Here is a 15270-nt window from a genome sequence, read left to right as displayed (position 1 = left end):
TTAGGCCTATAATGCCTTTCCACCAGGAGCACTAGACTATATTAGAATACTAATGGCTGCATTACTTATAATAATGAGATTTTAAAAACCACACATGCCTATGAAAATGCCCTCTTCCCCTGTAGCATGAAGACAGTTCAATATTAATTTGTATTCATTGCCTAATTGATTGCAATTATCCACCTCACCCAAAATGCCTAGGCAGTAGTAACCAGCTACTAATAGTCTATACTGAATGAGGCTCTAATATCTTTCAAAAACTGTGCTACGTTGAAAGGTCAGATATCTTAAGAAACTTCCTTGGCTGTTTGAGATCACTTGTCAACTCTCCCCATATCTTCATCCCATTGAATATAGGTAGTGCTCAACTTACAACAGTTTGTTTAGTGACCATTCAAAGTTACAACGGCTCTGCAAAAAGCGACTTATGACTGTTTTTCACATGTACAACCATTGGAGCATCCCCAAGGTCATGAGATCCAAATTCAGTTGCTTGGCAACTGGTTGATATTTGTGACAGTTGTTCTGTCCCGGGGTCATGTGATCCCCTTTTGTAACCTCCTGCCAAGCAAATTCAATGGGGGGGGGAACCAGATTCACTTATCAACCATGTTACTAACATAACAACTGCAGTGATTCACTTAACAATGGGCAAGAAAGGTCGTAAAATGGGGCAAAACTCAATCAATGTCTCACATAACAATATAAATGTTGGGTTCAATTGTGGTCATAAATCAAGGACCACCTATCATCACTTGGTTTAACCTCATCTTCCTCTTTCTCCTCTTTATCCTTCTTGGATAAAAGGAGAAAGAGCTATGCCCTATGGCAGGGTCCTACAAATACTTGTCATCTATAGGAAAAATAAATTAGCTACATATGCATCCAGAAAATATCCATGGGTGTTTCAAAATCATTTACATAGTACAAAAAAGGAATAAGCAGGCAGATCGTGTAATTATTCCAGGAGCCCCAGATAAGGTAAGGACCTAATTTGTCTTTGAAAAACTACCACAGGACATGTGGAGAAGGTGGTGGTAGGGGAATCAAAGGAACATTTGCTTATATTCCAAATTGAGCATTCTCACATATCTGAATTGATTGCTTTATTTATTGAGTTTGTCTAGCCACCCACCTCAAGGACATGACCCTGGGTAGCTAACAATACTTAAAGACAGAATCAAATCAATATAACAAAATTATAAATAACATAAATAACAGCCAGGAAAAACAGCCAACAACAAGTAATAATCATTCCCAACAGTCAAGGGTTCAACCTCGTCTCCATTTCTAGTGATGTTAAGGTGGCAGATCTTGTCTGGCCTCAAGAATCAGGCTTGGAGACTAGACTCTTGTGGACAAGTGACTATCCCTGTAGCACGGGAAACCAAAGTCAATTTATTTTTATTGTTGCCCACCCCTTGCAAACAATACAAAAGACTATTTGTCTAATTTAGCAGGAGTCTAACTTTAACCCTAGATTTTCCATCAGTCACTGAAGTTGACAGAAAGATGGGGATCCAGTGTCAGAGCTTTGTCCACCAATCTTGGAGGGAAGAAAACTTTTGATCCTAGAGCTACCAAGGATGCTTCCAAGGGACAAAGATTCCCAACTCTTTGGGAATCTCAAAACTTTAACTTAACATATTTGACAATATTACTGATTATTTTACACATTTAATGGGAAACAATCAATAAGCAATCCCATGTTTTTCAATGTATTTAGCAAACCACAGAAGGCTGTCATTTTTTTCAGGATGATCAAACCAAAAAAACTTCAGAATAACAATTAGGGAAAGAGTCTGTGAGAGAAGGGCATGTATGTTAAATATCAAGCTTTGAGAATCATGTTAATTGTCTTGTTTAGAAAGGTTGGATGACTATATTAATTGATGGCAATACTAGTCTAATCTTCCATGATAACATTTAAGAAAAAATGCTTAGTGGATAAAGAAGTGGAATGTTTTTCTATTAACAATTATTTATTAAGGCATATTGTTATAAAGCAGAAAATGTGGGATGGCTGCAAAGATGGATCAGAACAATTCCACCTATTTTTCTCTCCCTTATCCCAGCTCATGTTTGGATTAGAATTAAGAACTCAGAAAATCCTACAAAAAATATATATCTTACTTTTGATGTATTGCTTAATGCCCAGTAGAGGCCTCAAGCCAACTGTGAAATTATACAAATTCAGAGAGAAATCAAAGGATGCTCAGATTTTCTTGGAAACGGGAAGAACGCTTAAAAATCATGGTGTACATGCGTTGGACTGAACAAGCTCCCTCACCTAATCCTCTGTGTTCTAGATAGCAACATAGCAGCACCAGCTCTGAAGCTTAATTCACAACATTAATTCTTGAATATCGTCTCCTTCCCAATTAAGACTGCAATTGAGCGCTCCAGTCTAACAACGCTTAAAGCTTTCACCGGATTGAAAATTCTATTTCAAGATGGTGAAATATACAGTAGGACATCAAAAACGTTTGTCTTATGCGTTTGTCTTTCCACACATATGCATCCTAGCTTTTGTCAGAGGTTAATACAAGTGGGCCTCTTCCTAAATCATTAATGGCATATGGATCAGGCAATCTTTTGATTGAAAAGAAGTGAAACAAAAGTTGTTGAGATTGCTGAAACACATAATTTTTCCCTTTAAAAAAAAATCACAATCTATCCTCATGGACCATTTGTAACAAGTTTAAGCTGTTTAAAGCGGTAGTACAAAATGTCCTGGCGGTAGTACAAAATGTCCTGGTACAGGCAAGCACCAACCACAAACCTAGAAGATGCTTTATCTTATATCAGCAGTATGGAGATGGCCATTAATTGGTTCCTGCTAACTAGAACTAGAAAGATGGTAAGGAAGAAGCCCTCTGTCTCTTCCCAATTTATGAATTTTATCCATCTGGCAAGAATTTTGGACATGGGGCATGGAATATGGTCCCTTTGGAGCTGCTCGTTATCCTGAGCAGCTGGTGGGTCTTGTTGTTCTAGCCCAGGGGTAGGCAACCTCGGCTCTTTTATGACTCATGGACTATGCTGACTCAGGAATTCTGGGAGTTGAAGTCCATGAGTCATAAAAGAGCCGAGGTTGCCTACCCCTATTCTAGCCAGTGCCTTTCCTTAAGTGATCAAGATGGCAGCTGGGTTACAAATCACAATTTTAAATGTCTTGCAGTTTTCCTAAAACAGCATTATTCCAGAGCAGCTGTCCCTTATCTACTGGAACAAGGCTTTCTTGACCGAATGGGGAGCAGAGGATGGGCTTTATCACTTAAAAGGTCACCTGTGAGCCTTCCAAATTTGTAGATAAACCAGCAAGGTCAAAAAGTACACTTTTTGTATTCTTCTTCTCCAGAGCTGCTGGGCTATTGGTCAATGTAACCAATTAACTGAACAGATCAAAACTAATGTTGTTCAAATCAAGCCTTTAGAACTTCCAAGCAAGTTTTGTTTTTGCTTTTTTAATGAAACCCCGTGATTAATTGGGTTCATTTAAGACAAGGAATTTCCCTTTGCTCTTTAAGCTGGACTTTGCCATTTTCCAGCTACCTCCACTCAGGCAACAAATTCAGATTCTGATATAGAAATCAAAAGCTGTTTCATTAGCATCCTACTTGGATGAATTTCCTTGGCTTGTAGGAGGTGGGCGTATGATGAGCATATTCCATCAAAAAAACTAGACTGAACAGATCATGTTCTTGGGGGGAAAATATCTCTAACAAAAGAAATAGGACTTCCTTTGGTTCTGTTGGTCTTATGTAAGTAGACACATGCACAAATTAGGTTATGCAAATTTACACAAAGGCAGCCAATTGACTAAACTCATCCAATTACACAACTCAAATTCCTTTAATTCAGTGACAGCTCTAATTAAAATGCCTGTGATTATTTGACAAACACTCAATTTAGTTAGGTCATAGCCCGAGCAATATGTGATGTATGTAATGAGGAAGGGTGTTTAAATCATACAATTAATTCCCAATGGGCTTTTCTTCTTCTGTTGTCATTGTTATGAATAATCATTTTTTAAATAACATTTGCTTTTATTTTGCATCCCCACTTTGCCCCAAAATATATATTAAAGAACTGTATTCGCACTAGGATAAATAACAGTTAATAATAAATCTCCTTTATAATTTCATAATTGGAGTCAGACTTTTCAGAAATTTGGATAATATGAAGTTTGTCAGGAAAGGGAAAATTAATATTTTGCATAGTTAAATAGCTTTTTTTCTATTCTTAAGGAATGCAATGCTTAGAAATTGCAATGGAAAGGTCAGCTATTCTTTATATTGATCTATAACATAACATATTTATGGTATAAAGTTATTCAGACTTGCTGAAACACTAACTAAAAGAGAAAATTTCTGCACTGGGTTATGACTAATTTATGTCATATTTTCACAAAATTAGTAGTAGGTAGTTTAACCATCTTTTGTTTCTCCTGCTAGAAAAAACAAGTGAAACACATTTCCAAACATGGAAACAAACAAACAGAAAAAAATGGATCTTCCACTAAAAATAATAAGCTTATAGATTCTAGATTTGAAAGTGTCTTATTGGAATATAAGAAGCTACATGTCTTTAAATAGATTACAAAGCAAATCTCCATCCTTTCCCACAAATTTGGACAATGGAAACTCCACCCTAATTTAATATTTTTCCCACTGTGTCAGAACAGAACTAGTTTAAGTCCATACCTTAACAAGTTAGATCTTTAGATGAGCACTATCACATCATTCCCCAATGAACAGATATTCATTAGAAGAGATCCTTTTTCATCAACTAAGACTTCATTCATATATGTGTGTGTGCATGCACATGTACTCACATAGACAATTTCAGCATTTCCAATTGCATTCTATGCCACTGAAATGGTGGACATCTCTTAGTTTATTTGGAATAAAAAATCAGAGAGTGATCAATTACCTAGTTCGGCAAACAGGGTCCGAAATCCCAAAGGATAGGTGACCTAACTTCAAATTCATTCTTCAAATGAACTGTCCTATTGAAGTTTACAACAGATTTGCAGGTGGGGGTAATTCTTTTCAATGTAAAAATATCTGGGGCAACATTTTACACTTTGGATGGATCCCTTCATCCAATCCAAATGCTTACTTCTGCCATCCAATCCATTTAGAAGCAAGGTAGCCTATTTCCTTCCTTCCTACGGCAGGAGTTGGTATCTTCTCCTAGCCCCAGTTGCTCTCATGAAATTGCTGATGTAGTTTCCCACCTCTCTTTTCTCCCCCAGCAAAAACGTTGGGAGATCTTGCAGAAGAGCTTTCATTTCAGGAATTCAGGGGTGGGGGTGAAGCAAGAAAGACCTTTGCTGGTGAATCTGAAACAAACACAGGCTGTGCATCTTCTGTGGAATTATGACTGTTGTCACTTCGTCTATGCACTTCATAATCTGCACCTGGTTGTATATTCCTACTGTGCATCACTGCAGAGGACAGCCATAGAGGGTCTTATTTGTTGTTTTCTGTACCTCTTTTTGCTAGAGATGAGTTGGCAAGTTTAGCTACCAGCAAGCGCGCATCTTCAAGCTTTGGTTCTCAATTTGAATGAAAACAACCCCTAAGCAGAGATAAAAGAGAGCCCCCCCTCCCCCCAAATCATTCCTCCTGAAGCTGTTCAAATTACATTCACTTTTAACCTCAAATGCTAACAAAACCTCTGTGTCATTCGTGGGAACAGATGATCAACTTTAGTGGCCCTAGGCTGGATTCAGCCATCCACTCCTCCCCCTTTCTGGAAAACACTTCATCAAATTGATTGGGGGGAAAAGGCTAGAATTCATGTGATTTTCAAGCTACTTTTATTGAGCTACTACTTCAAGGAGCATCCTTACTCATCTGAGAAAAGATGGATTCAGGCACACTTAACGAGACACCACTAATTATAAGATGGATGGCACAGGGCAGGGCCCTTCTGGACTCGCTCTGAATCCAGGCCAAGTTGCTAATCTGCCCTTGATGAGCACACGGGCTTTTGTCAAGCCAGTCTGGTTTTAACCTTTGCATTCACAACATGTCCCCTCACTCTCTTTTGTCGTTGTTTTGTTTTAATTACAGCAACAAGGAGCAGCCACCACTGTCTACTGTGCTGTCGCAGCAGAACTGGAAGGTCTGGGAGGGTTGTATTTCAACAACTGCTGTCGCTGCGTGCCATCGCAACAGGCGCAGAATGGAATGGATGCGGCTGCCTTGTGGGACCTCAGCGAGAAGCTGATCCAGGAAAGAATTGGCAGGCAGGGCAAGTAAGGAGGAGAAAGACCAACCCATGCAGAGTATAGATATATATATATATTTTCAGACACAGAGGGGTGAGGTGGGGGAGGGGTGTTAGGGAGGTGGAGAGAAAGGAACGTGCCAATATTGGACATCTTCCAATCCTATCATCTAGAGAAGGTTAGAGCTACAGATTAGTTAGCGTTAAATGAAATGATAGCGATCATGACCGGCAGAAAAACAGATGGGAGGGAAATATGAATGGCACAGGGCTAATGGAGAGCGTAATTCTGCTAGGCTTAATTCTCTCAGCTTTGCTTCGTATGATTACTGTCTGAACTTTTTTTAAAAGAAAAAAAAAAGATAGAGATAGGCATAATTCTCTTAGCTTTTGTTACCCATGATTACAGCCTGAACTGATTTTTTTTAAGAGAGAGAGAGAGAGAGAAAGGAAATATCCAATGGAGGTCCCTGGAAAAAGTCAGAGAATGATTTGGTAAGCAGTTTTTTGGGGAAAAGAAGCAGAAGCTGAATTGCATATTACAATTTTGCAAGCGTAATGCCACTGTCCCGCACTTTTTTTGTTTACAGTGTACACCCAGGAAAATAATGTGTAAAGTGCCTGACAGTGTGTTTTAAAACAGGGACACACACCAGAGATATCCCTGCTTCTTAAAAAGTTAACTTTCTGCAATGGGTTGAATTGGCCCTTGAAGAAATTTGATTTCTATACTCTGCTTGGAAAAATAAAACACACATAAGACTTCAAATAACCCCCTAGGAATTTCACTTTGTTATTTGGATTCTCCTCTCTGAGGAGAACAGCCCATGGCTGATTTTGCTTTCTGCACTTCAAAGTTCAGTAAAACAATCCCAAGTATTAAATAATCGAAAAGTCTTCTTGATGGCAAATGAAAACCACTTTGCCTGAAATGAGAAGATTCTCAAAGTTCAGGTTACGCCCATTCTAGTTAAATATATATAGTACAATATCCATAAAATATGATATTAAAAGATACATTTGCAAACCATTCTCTAAATACTGCAGGGGGAACTTGTTTCTTTACAAACACATAGGGTGTAGGTAACCAGAGGGATGGAAAGTTGGGAATTTTAAGGAAAGTTGGATGTACAGCAAATATCATCACCAGTGGCCCAGTTCACTCAGCACTATGTTCATTCAGTTTTTCTTTTTTTTCTTTTTCAAGTTAAATGTAATAAAAGAACATGCTTGAGTACTGTCACCTGAAGAGAAATGGCTCCTGTCAATGTCTTAGTTCCTTTTGTTTGTTTTTGTTTGTTTTTTTAAGAAAAGAAAACTTGAGGGGAAAAATAAAAGAATTCTTCGACGCCATGAAAATTCACTTTTTCTCCCTTGTTCTATCCCAAGTTCATTTGTCTGTAGGTTTTTATTTTTGTTCCCCACTGTTTTGTGCTTTGTAGCTTCGCTCTTCATGCCAGGAATTCGTTGTAAGCCATCTGCAAACCGGCATTGTGTTACCTGCAATAAAGAAGCAAATAAAATAATGGTTAATTCTATATCGCAATCCTTCCCATTTGTAAGGATATGTGTTCTTACTGATATTTTTCCTTTACATTTGAGTTGGTTGGTTTGACCTTTTACTTCTTCCAAAGCTGTGTTCTCATTTGCCCTTGTGAGGCTGGGATAAAGAAGAGTGAGTCTAACGATAATTTGCTTAATGAACATAATCATTAAGAATTTCGGCAGATATATTCAGGGCTCTTGATTGCTGCAGGGAAAGGGTGGTTGAATCTAGTCCAAGGAACGGATTTTATCTCTCTAGATTTAACTGTCACCCCGAAGGACCAAATGAGGTTACCAGAAGCTTTAAGGAGATAAGCACCCATTCCTGATGGCATCTACAATACATTAGATACAAGTGGAGAATATTCTCCTGGATGACCAGCGATAAAGCGTTTCCTGCCTTGTAGGAGAAAGGTGGACAGCTTCTTCTTTTCTCCACATGAAGAAAAAGTCTTGGGCCATTCTTTCGTATTTTCCCTGACTGTTGACAGTTAGGAGCTCAGCCTTCAGGAGAACCTCATCTGAGATCTCATGAAGGTCAGATAATGAATTTCCCTCTACATTTTTAGCCAAACGACTTCTTCTGTAAACTTCTGTGGTGACTAGCCCCAGTGTTCATTCCAGCACTGCATTAAGTAAGCTTCTTTCGTTACATTACAGGGGAGAATCATACTAACCCACATTTTAAGGCAGTTGTGTATAATGCAAGAAAGATGCATTTTTGTGTATAATAAAAATGTTCTATAATTACTAACATAAGAAAATTTGCAAAATGTTCCTGCTGTGTGCTACAACCGAGAAGGTACTCGATAAACGGTAGTTGGATGACATGAAGTTTCCGTAAAAAGTCTTGGATTGGAGAATAGGCCCTTTAAATAACCTCATTCACAAGGCAGACTGGATTACCTTCTACTCGCACACCCAAAAGGCACCCAGTAAGGAACAGGTGGACATTCTACGGCTGAACACTCCATTTTCATCATCCTGATGGCTAAGACAGATAAGAGAACATTCAAGTATACAAAGAGTTCAACCATGTCTTATTCTTCTCTGCTCTGGCACATTCAGTGCAAAGCAAAAGAAAGCTCAAAACTGCTTTCTTCTGTTATTTTGGTGACACAAAAGCTGCAGAAGCATCACATCTTCCTCTATCTCAGACATGTCAAACACAAGGCCCGGGGGCTGGATCCGGCCTGCGAAGTGGTTTCATGTGGCCCGCGAAGCCATCCTGGAAACAGTGAGGGAACGGCCCCCACTGCCTAGGCCCTGGCCCAGAGACCCTCCTTCTGCCAGAGACCCTCAGATCTGTCCCACTCCTGCCCAGACCCCCATAGGCACCCTTGATGCGAACGATGTAGAGCTGGCCACGCCCACCCAGTAGGCCATACGCATTCTAGCCACGCCCACCCAGTAGGCCACGCCCACCCTGGCCATACCCACCCGGTCCCTTGAGGGCAACCGCAATGCTGATGTGGCCCTCATTGAAATTGAGCTTGACACCCCTGCTCTATCTAGATTCCAAGCCAGTCTGGAATTTATTTTGCACACCACCTCTCTGAATAACATGCATTTCCTACATTGTTTCCCATTTATGTGCAAGAAAGATTCTACTATGCCTGTGCATTTGTGTTAAAAGAGGTGTGGTAACGTGGAACATGGAGGCATTGCTGGCACCACTAATTCAAAAGCCTGTTGTCCTGGGATTATGTAAACTTATTTTAGAAGGAAGTGAAGGTGTATGTCAATTAAGAAATGAACTGAGAGCTTATCCAAAGATCGAATACAATCTGTGTTCCTAAAACATACATAGAGTGCCCTTATTTGCTGCTGTGTCCATCATATATTTTTAGCAAGCTGCTAAAGAAAGGAGTACATTAGATTCCCATACGGAATTGTTTTACTAAACTGGGGATTTTCTGCACAACAAAAATCTAGCCTTGATTCTTTGATCAGCTCATTACCGCTACGTTCCTTGCTTTCCATCATTTCAGAAACCCTTCTTTAAGCAACTAAAATAGCAATATTTAAAAGGGATGAAATGGCTTTGTGATAAATAAAAAGGAACAATATTTCCAAAATAATTGCTTCTTTGCACTTTGATAAATGGTTGAAGTTCTCGATAATTCAAAGCCATTAGCTTTAAATGCTGCATTGTACTTTGGTACATAATTCAGTGCATTTCCCTTTAGTCAAACTTATTTATTGATCTGTTGATAGATGAAGCATCGGATAATTTATCTAAATTGGTGGCCTGAAAGTTTTTCTTTCTTCACTAACAGCTTCCATTCTCAGATTCATTAATGATAGTATCTATCTCTGTATGCAAATTGGTGGAACTTTGGTTTGTTGGCAAAGAACACCACACATGTCAGAGGAAAACTCTGCCCATCATATTAAATATCTATTACTGTTGAAGTGGCTACATTTTCTTATCTTGGTGCACAGATCTAGGGTTAGCTGATGTCCTTTGTTACCTTGGAAAGTGATGGAATTTCTTGGACTGTAAATGAGTTGGCAAAAGAGTCCTACTTTTAGACTTGCAAGATTCTGTTCATGTAGCTTCACAATAAAATAGAATTAGGTTATCTTGCAATATTTCCTTTCTGATCTATCAGGGAAGGCTAACATCAATCTTGCAAGTTTGAAAGTACAAATCTCCTCATTTCTAATTCAGAAATTAGAGAGGGTCTCTTCTAAGCATCTTGGCCAGCCCACTATCCAGCCTGTGGGCTATGCTGCTTCTTATCTGACCATTCTCTAAGCTCCATCTCCCAAGCCCTTTCCCACGTACCATTTCAGTGGTTGACAATAGCCACCTCTGCTCTTTGCAAATGTATTATTGGTGTAAACAAGTTGCTGCAAGAGCTTTTGCTGAATTTTGACTACAATGCAAATGCCCCTGGCTCAAAATGGGCAAGATCCAGTCAAGGAAGTAGGTAGGACAATCTAAATGTAATTTATTTTAAATACAGTGTTTATTAAAATCACATCACTCATTGGTACAACAGCAAGTAATTGCCCCCGCGTATCGAATATTCTCCACATCAGCTACTTTAAAAAGAAGAGATTATTATTACCAAAAAATGGGAGATTAGAAGGGCAATATCCAACTCTTCAGAAGGAATAAAATACATGCATTTTTTGTCTTGAACAGGGATCCTTCCAAAGAGTAAAAGACAAAATATCCTTGGGGTGAAAAACTGAGCCTTAGAAAGTCTTTTTCAGCAACACTGCAATAATTTGACTTATGTCAAGGTTGAATCGCTTTCTGCCAGGTGTTAAAACTCATGACCTTTCCAACCAAATACACTTATACTAACCAGTTTACCACTGGGACAATCAATATCTTGTAAGTGAGATAGTCTAGACAGTTCCTCTTTTGTCCTTTGCTGCTTAAGAATTGATAATTATATCTGGCTAGAAAAGAGAATGGCCTCAGCTGTTTGATAAACACTTTGTTCTCTCCCTCTCCTGCTGTAATTCTTTCTGGTCTTCCACGCCTATAAACTTTACTTTCCCTGTTCCGATCAGCCTGTATTCAGGGGAAGCTCCTTCCTAAATTAGAGGGATTTTTTAAAGGGATTTTTGCAAACCAAATCTATGTATTTGGTCATATGGAAACCGTTTGCAAGAGGGGGGGGAATAAGAACCACCCCAAGCGCAGTAAAAATAAATGAACGAAGTTTTCAAAACGAAGTAAACATTGTTACAGTTCCTGGGTTCTTTTTTTAAGGCTTTTTCTTCTTTCCTGCCCTCCCTCGCTACAGTCTGGGGAAATGAATCCTTACTCAATTCCAAGCTTCCTTCTATAGGGCTAAACTAGGTTAATCTTTGTTTTCTGGTATTTGCTCTTCCTATAAAGATAAAAAGGTAAAGGTAAAGGTTCCCCCGCACATGCGTGCTAGTCGTTTCCAACTCTAGGGGCCGGTGCTCATCTCCGTTTCAAAGCTGAAGAGCCAGCGCTTGTCTGAGGACGTCTCCGTGGTCATGTGGCCGGCATGACTAGACGCCAAAGGCGCACAGAACGCTGTTACCTTCCCACCGTAGTGGTCCCTATTTTTCTACTTGCATTTTTACGTGCTTTCGAACTGCTAGGTTGGCAGAAGCTGGGACGAGTAACAGGCGCTCACTCTGTTACACGGCACTTGGGATTCGACCCACCAAACTGCCGACCATCTGATGGACAAGCTCAGCGTCCTAACCCACTGAGCCACCGCGTCCCTTTCCTATAAAGATACCTCTTGACAAATCTATATAATGCCCAAACCACCCTCTTTGAGTGGCCACAAAAGTCCATAGAAAAACATAGGTCAAGCTCCACATCTTGCTAGCGCACACCTTTATACTCATCCCATATGTTTGGTGCAACATTAACAAATATTCTCTTCACTAGAGTGAGGGCACAACTTCTGTTTCAGTTGGCAACCTAAGCAAAAGCAGAAAATCCACAAGAAAATTCTTTGCTATCTTTATGCACAATATTTTTCTTTCCTTTTCTTATTCTATCTATTTGGCAAGCCAATTTTCCCTACTAGAACATGCACTTATTTGCATTTCCTACATGGTTATGTATCACTTTTTCCTAAACATAGCCTTCTGAGGTCAAACCTTCTACACGATAAAGGAATATTTTAACATGCCACAGGCTTAGGCATGCAAAATATGGGTCACTCTGTACAAAGCTTCAGTGGAGGCAAACCAGAAACATTTGCAGGCTAAGAAAAGGTTGGGAAAAGAGAAGGTGTCTAATCTTCAAGCTACTTAGTCTTGCTTTTGTTTCTGTCATCATAACCTGCTGTAGGAGTATCTATCTTTGTTTGGGGCAGAGCTTTGACTGCAATGTTGTGGCTGCAAACTTTTACTTTTTTAACCTGTGGACACATCTGGCCTGCTTTCAGTGAGTGGGTGGAGAACAAAAAGAACACACAAGGGGAACAAGAATAAGAAGGAAGAAAACTGTTAAAGAGGAATTCTTTGTGAAGGCTGGCCTCTTTCCCCTGCACAGTTTTCTCCTCAACAAAACTTCATCCGCAGGTCCCACCATACTTAAAATTACAATGGAATGGAATGGAATGGAATGGAATGGAATGGAATGGAATGGAATGGAATGGAATGGAATGGAATAGAATAGAATAGAATAGAATAGAATAGAATAGAATAGAATAGAATAGAATAGAATAGAATAGAATAGAATAGAATAGAATAGAATAGAATAGAATAGAATAGAGCTGGAAGGGACCTTGGAGGTCTTCTAGTCCAGCCCCCTGCTCAAGCAGGAGAACCTATACTGTCTCAGACAGGTGAATGTCTAGTCTCTTCTTTAAAATCTCCAGTGATAGAGCGCCCACGATTTCTGGGGGTAAGCTGTTCCACTGGTTGATTGTCCATAGGCTCTGGTTATTTGATAAACCACCTATCTCCAGTGGCTTCTATCCACACAGGAAAATCTGGCAAATTTGAGAGACTTTGTTCAATTAAACAATGTCACCTGTTGGGATTTGGAGGTGTGCCTTCTCTCTTACAGCATCTACCCTCTGGAACAGCAACCTCACAGAAATATGTGTCAGTTTTCTCATGTAGGCAAGACAGGAAACATGACCAATATTAGCTATAGCAATAGCATTTAGGCTTGTATACCCACCCCATAGCACTTGACAGCACTCTCTGAGCAGTTTATATTGTAAGCATTATTTGCATATTGCCCTCAACAGTCTGGGTCCTCATTTACTGACCTCAGAAGGATGAAAGGCTGAATCAACCTTAAACCCCGTCAGGATTGAACTCCAGGCTGTGAGCAGAGATGGCCTACAATATTGCACTTTAACCATTGCGCCACCAGGACTCCAATAAGTTGCTTCTACTTTGTTGTAAAGCTACATTAAAAGAATCTTGTACTCTGAAAGTACCAATTTCCTGCTGCCTCCTTTACAGCCCAACGGCCTTGACCGTTCTCTAGGCATCATTTCCCAAAATGTTTCTCACATACCATTATATTATGGCTCCACTGAATGCCTGTCTGTTTTCTCAGATCTTGGAGCAGTGGCAGGTAAGATTTCGCCTGATAAAATTTTGCCCTCTTTGCATGTATTTCCTAGGTTTGTATCTTCTATTTCTTCATCTGTTGTTACAGGGTGGGTGTGGTTTTTTTTGTTTTGTTTTTTTATGAAGTAAAGCACTCGGACTTGGTTGGAGTCAGGCATTCTTTAAATCTATGTAAACAAACAAACATAGCTTCAACATCAAATCTTTTTTTCTTTTTTCTTTTTTTGTTCTTTTTCCATAACAAAGTCTTGGTAGAGCAGAGCCTTGGTGGAGCAGTGGGCTAATGCCTCCTTAAGTAACACCAGCTGCCTGCAATTAGTGCAGGTTCGCGTCCCACCAGGCTCAAGGTTGACTCAGCCTTCCCTCCTTCCGAGGTAGGTAAAATGAGGACCCAGATTGTTGGGGGCAATTAAGCTGACTTTGTAATAATGCCGCTTGGGGTGTGTGTGAAAGCCCTAATAAGCAGGCATATACATAGAATGAAGGCTATTGCTAAGCACATTGATTTGTGCTTTAAATTGTAAGCCGCCCTGAGTCTTCGGAGAAGGGCGGGATATAAATGGGATTAAAATAAAAATAAATAAATAGTAAAAAAAAAGTTACTGAACAGAAGCAGGTAAATCCATCCTCTTCTAAAAGACACAATCAGCATCAAAATTGACTTTTTTATATAATGGAGGGAAAGTCTACTTTTCTGTGATCAAGCACCTTGTCCCACCCCCACCCACCCCCCACCCCCGCAGCACTTTGGCTGCTGGTTGCCAAAGTGAAAGCAAACGGAATAATCTTAGCAAGTTTTGTTTTCCTTTCTCTTTTGAGAGCATTCAGCATGTGTGTCTGAGCATCTTAAAGTACTCTTGAGTCCTCCAAAGCCACTACATGCCCCTTTCCTTTCTATTCCTTTGAGAAACCAGTCACAAATTTCATTTTGACCACCTGCCTCTTTTAAGCCAGAGCTGCAAAAAGAAGGCTATGGGATTCAAATACAACTTCTAATTTCATGAGCCTGGAGATCCAATGGACAGCCAAGTAAAATAGCAGGCCTTGAACAAGTTGCACATATTGGTCAAGAAAATGCGTATCTCCTGGACTTATACTGAGGACTCTTCACATGGACATCCTTTTCCCACCGATGGGGAAAGAGTGGAGTCTGCACAAATGCAACGGTGAGGTTCCAGATGGTTCCTAATATCACTGTTTCAGCATATCACACAGCATTTATCTGCTATCCTCTTCCCCAAAGGAGCCAATACATTGCTAACTCTAGGAAACCAGCTTATCTGCTCCACCCAAGTAGCATCTTGAAGCCCTCTGTGTCACCTGCTACGTGTCTGGTAGAGGGGAAAAACAGTCTGCTATGGTAGGAAATTGGATTAGACAAGTGTGGAATCTGCCAGGAATTTCCCACCGTGCAAACGGTTAGCAATGATTGAAGAGTCATTT

The 15270-nt window shown here is 39.8% G+C and overlaps 1 protein-coding gene across 2 annotated transcripts in view; it reads left to right on the top strand.

The window, feature by feature from the left end:
* The window catches only part of WWOX (WW domain containing oxidoreductase), a 554700-nt gene extending 546539 nt beyond the window's left edge, over nucleotides 1-8161 (top strand). Inside the window, exons 8-9 of one of the 2 annotated variants that reach the window (XM_083370591.1) lie at nucleotides 6084-6268; nucleotides 6673-8161. In XM_083370591.1, coding sequence (XP_083226717.1) covers nucleotides 6084-6268; nucleotides 6673-6739 — 252 coding nt within the window. In that variant the 3' untranslated portion in view covers nucleotides 6740-8161. Of the gene's footprint in view, nucleotides 1-6083 lie in introns of both variants that reach the window. The other variant, XM_083370592.1, reaches the window with a different exon arrangement.
* The last annotated feature ends 7109 nt before the right edge of the window (nucleotides 8162-15270 follow it).

The sequence above is a fragment of the Vipera ursinii genome (genome assembly GCF_947247035.1).
Source record: "Vipera ursinii genome assembly, chromosome: 10".
Classification (NCBI taxonomy): domain Eukaryota; kingdom Metazoa; phylum Chordata; class Lepidosauria; order Squamata; family Viperidae; genus Vipera; species Vipera ursinii.
This window is presented reverse-complemented; position numbering and strand designations above follow the sequence as displayed.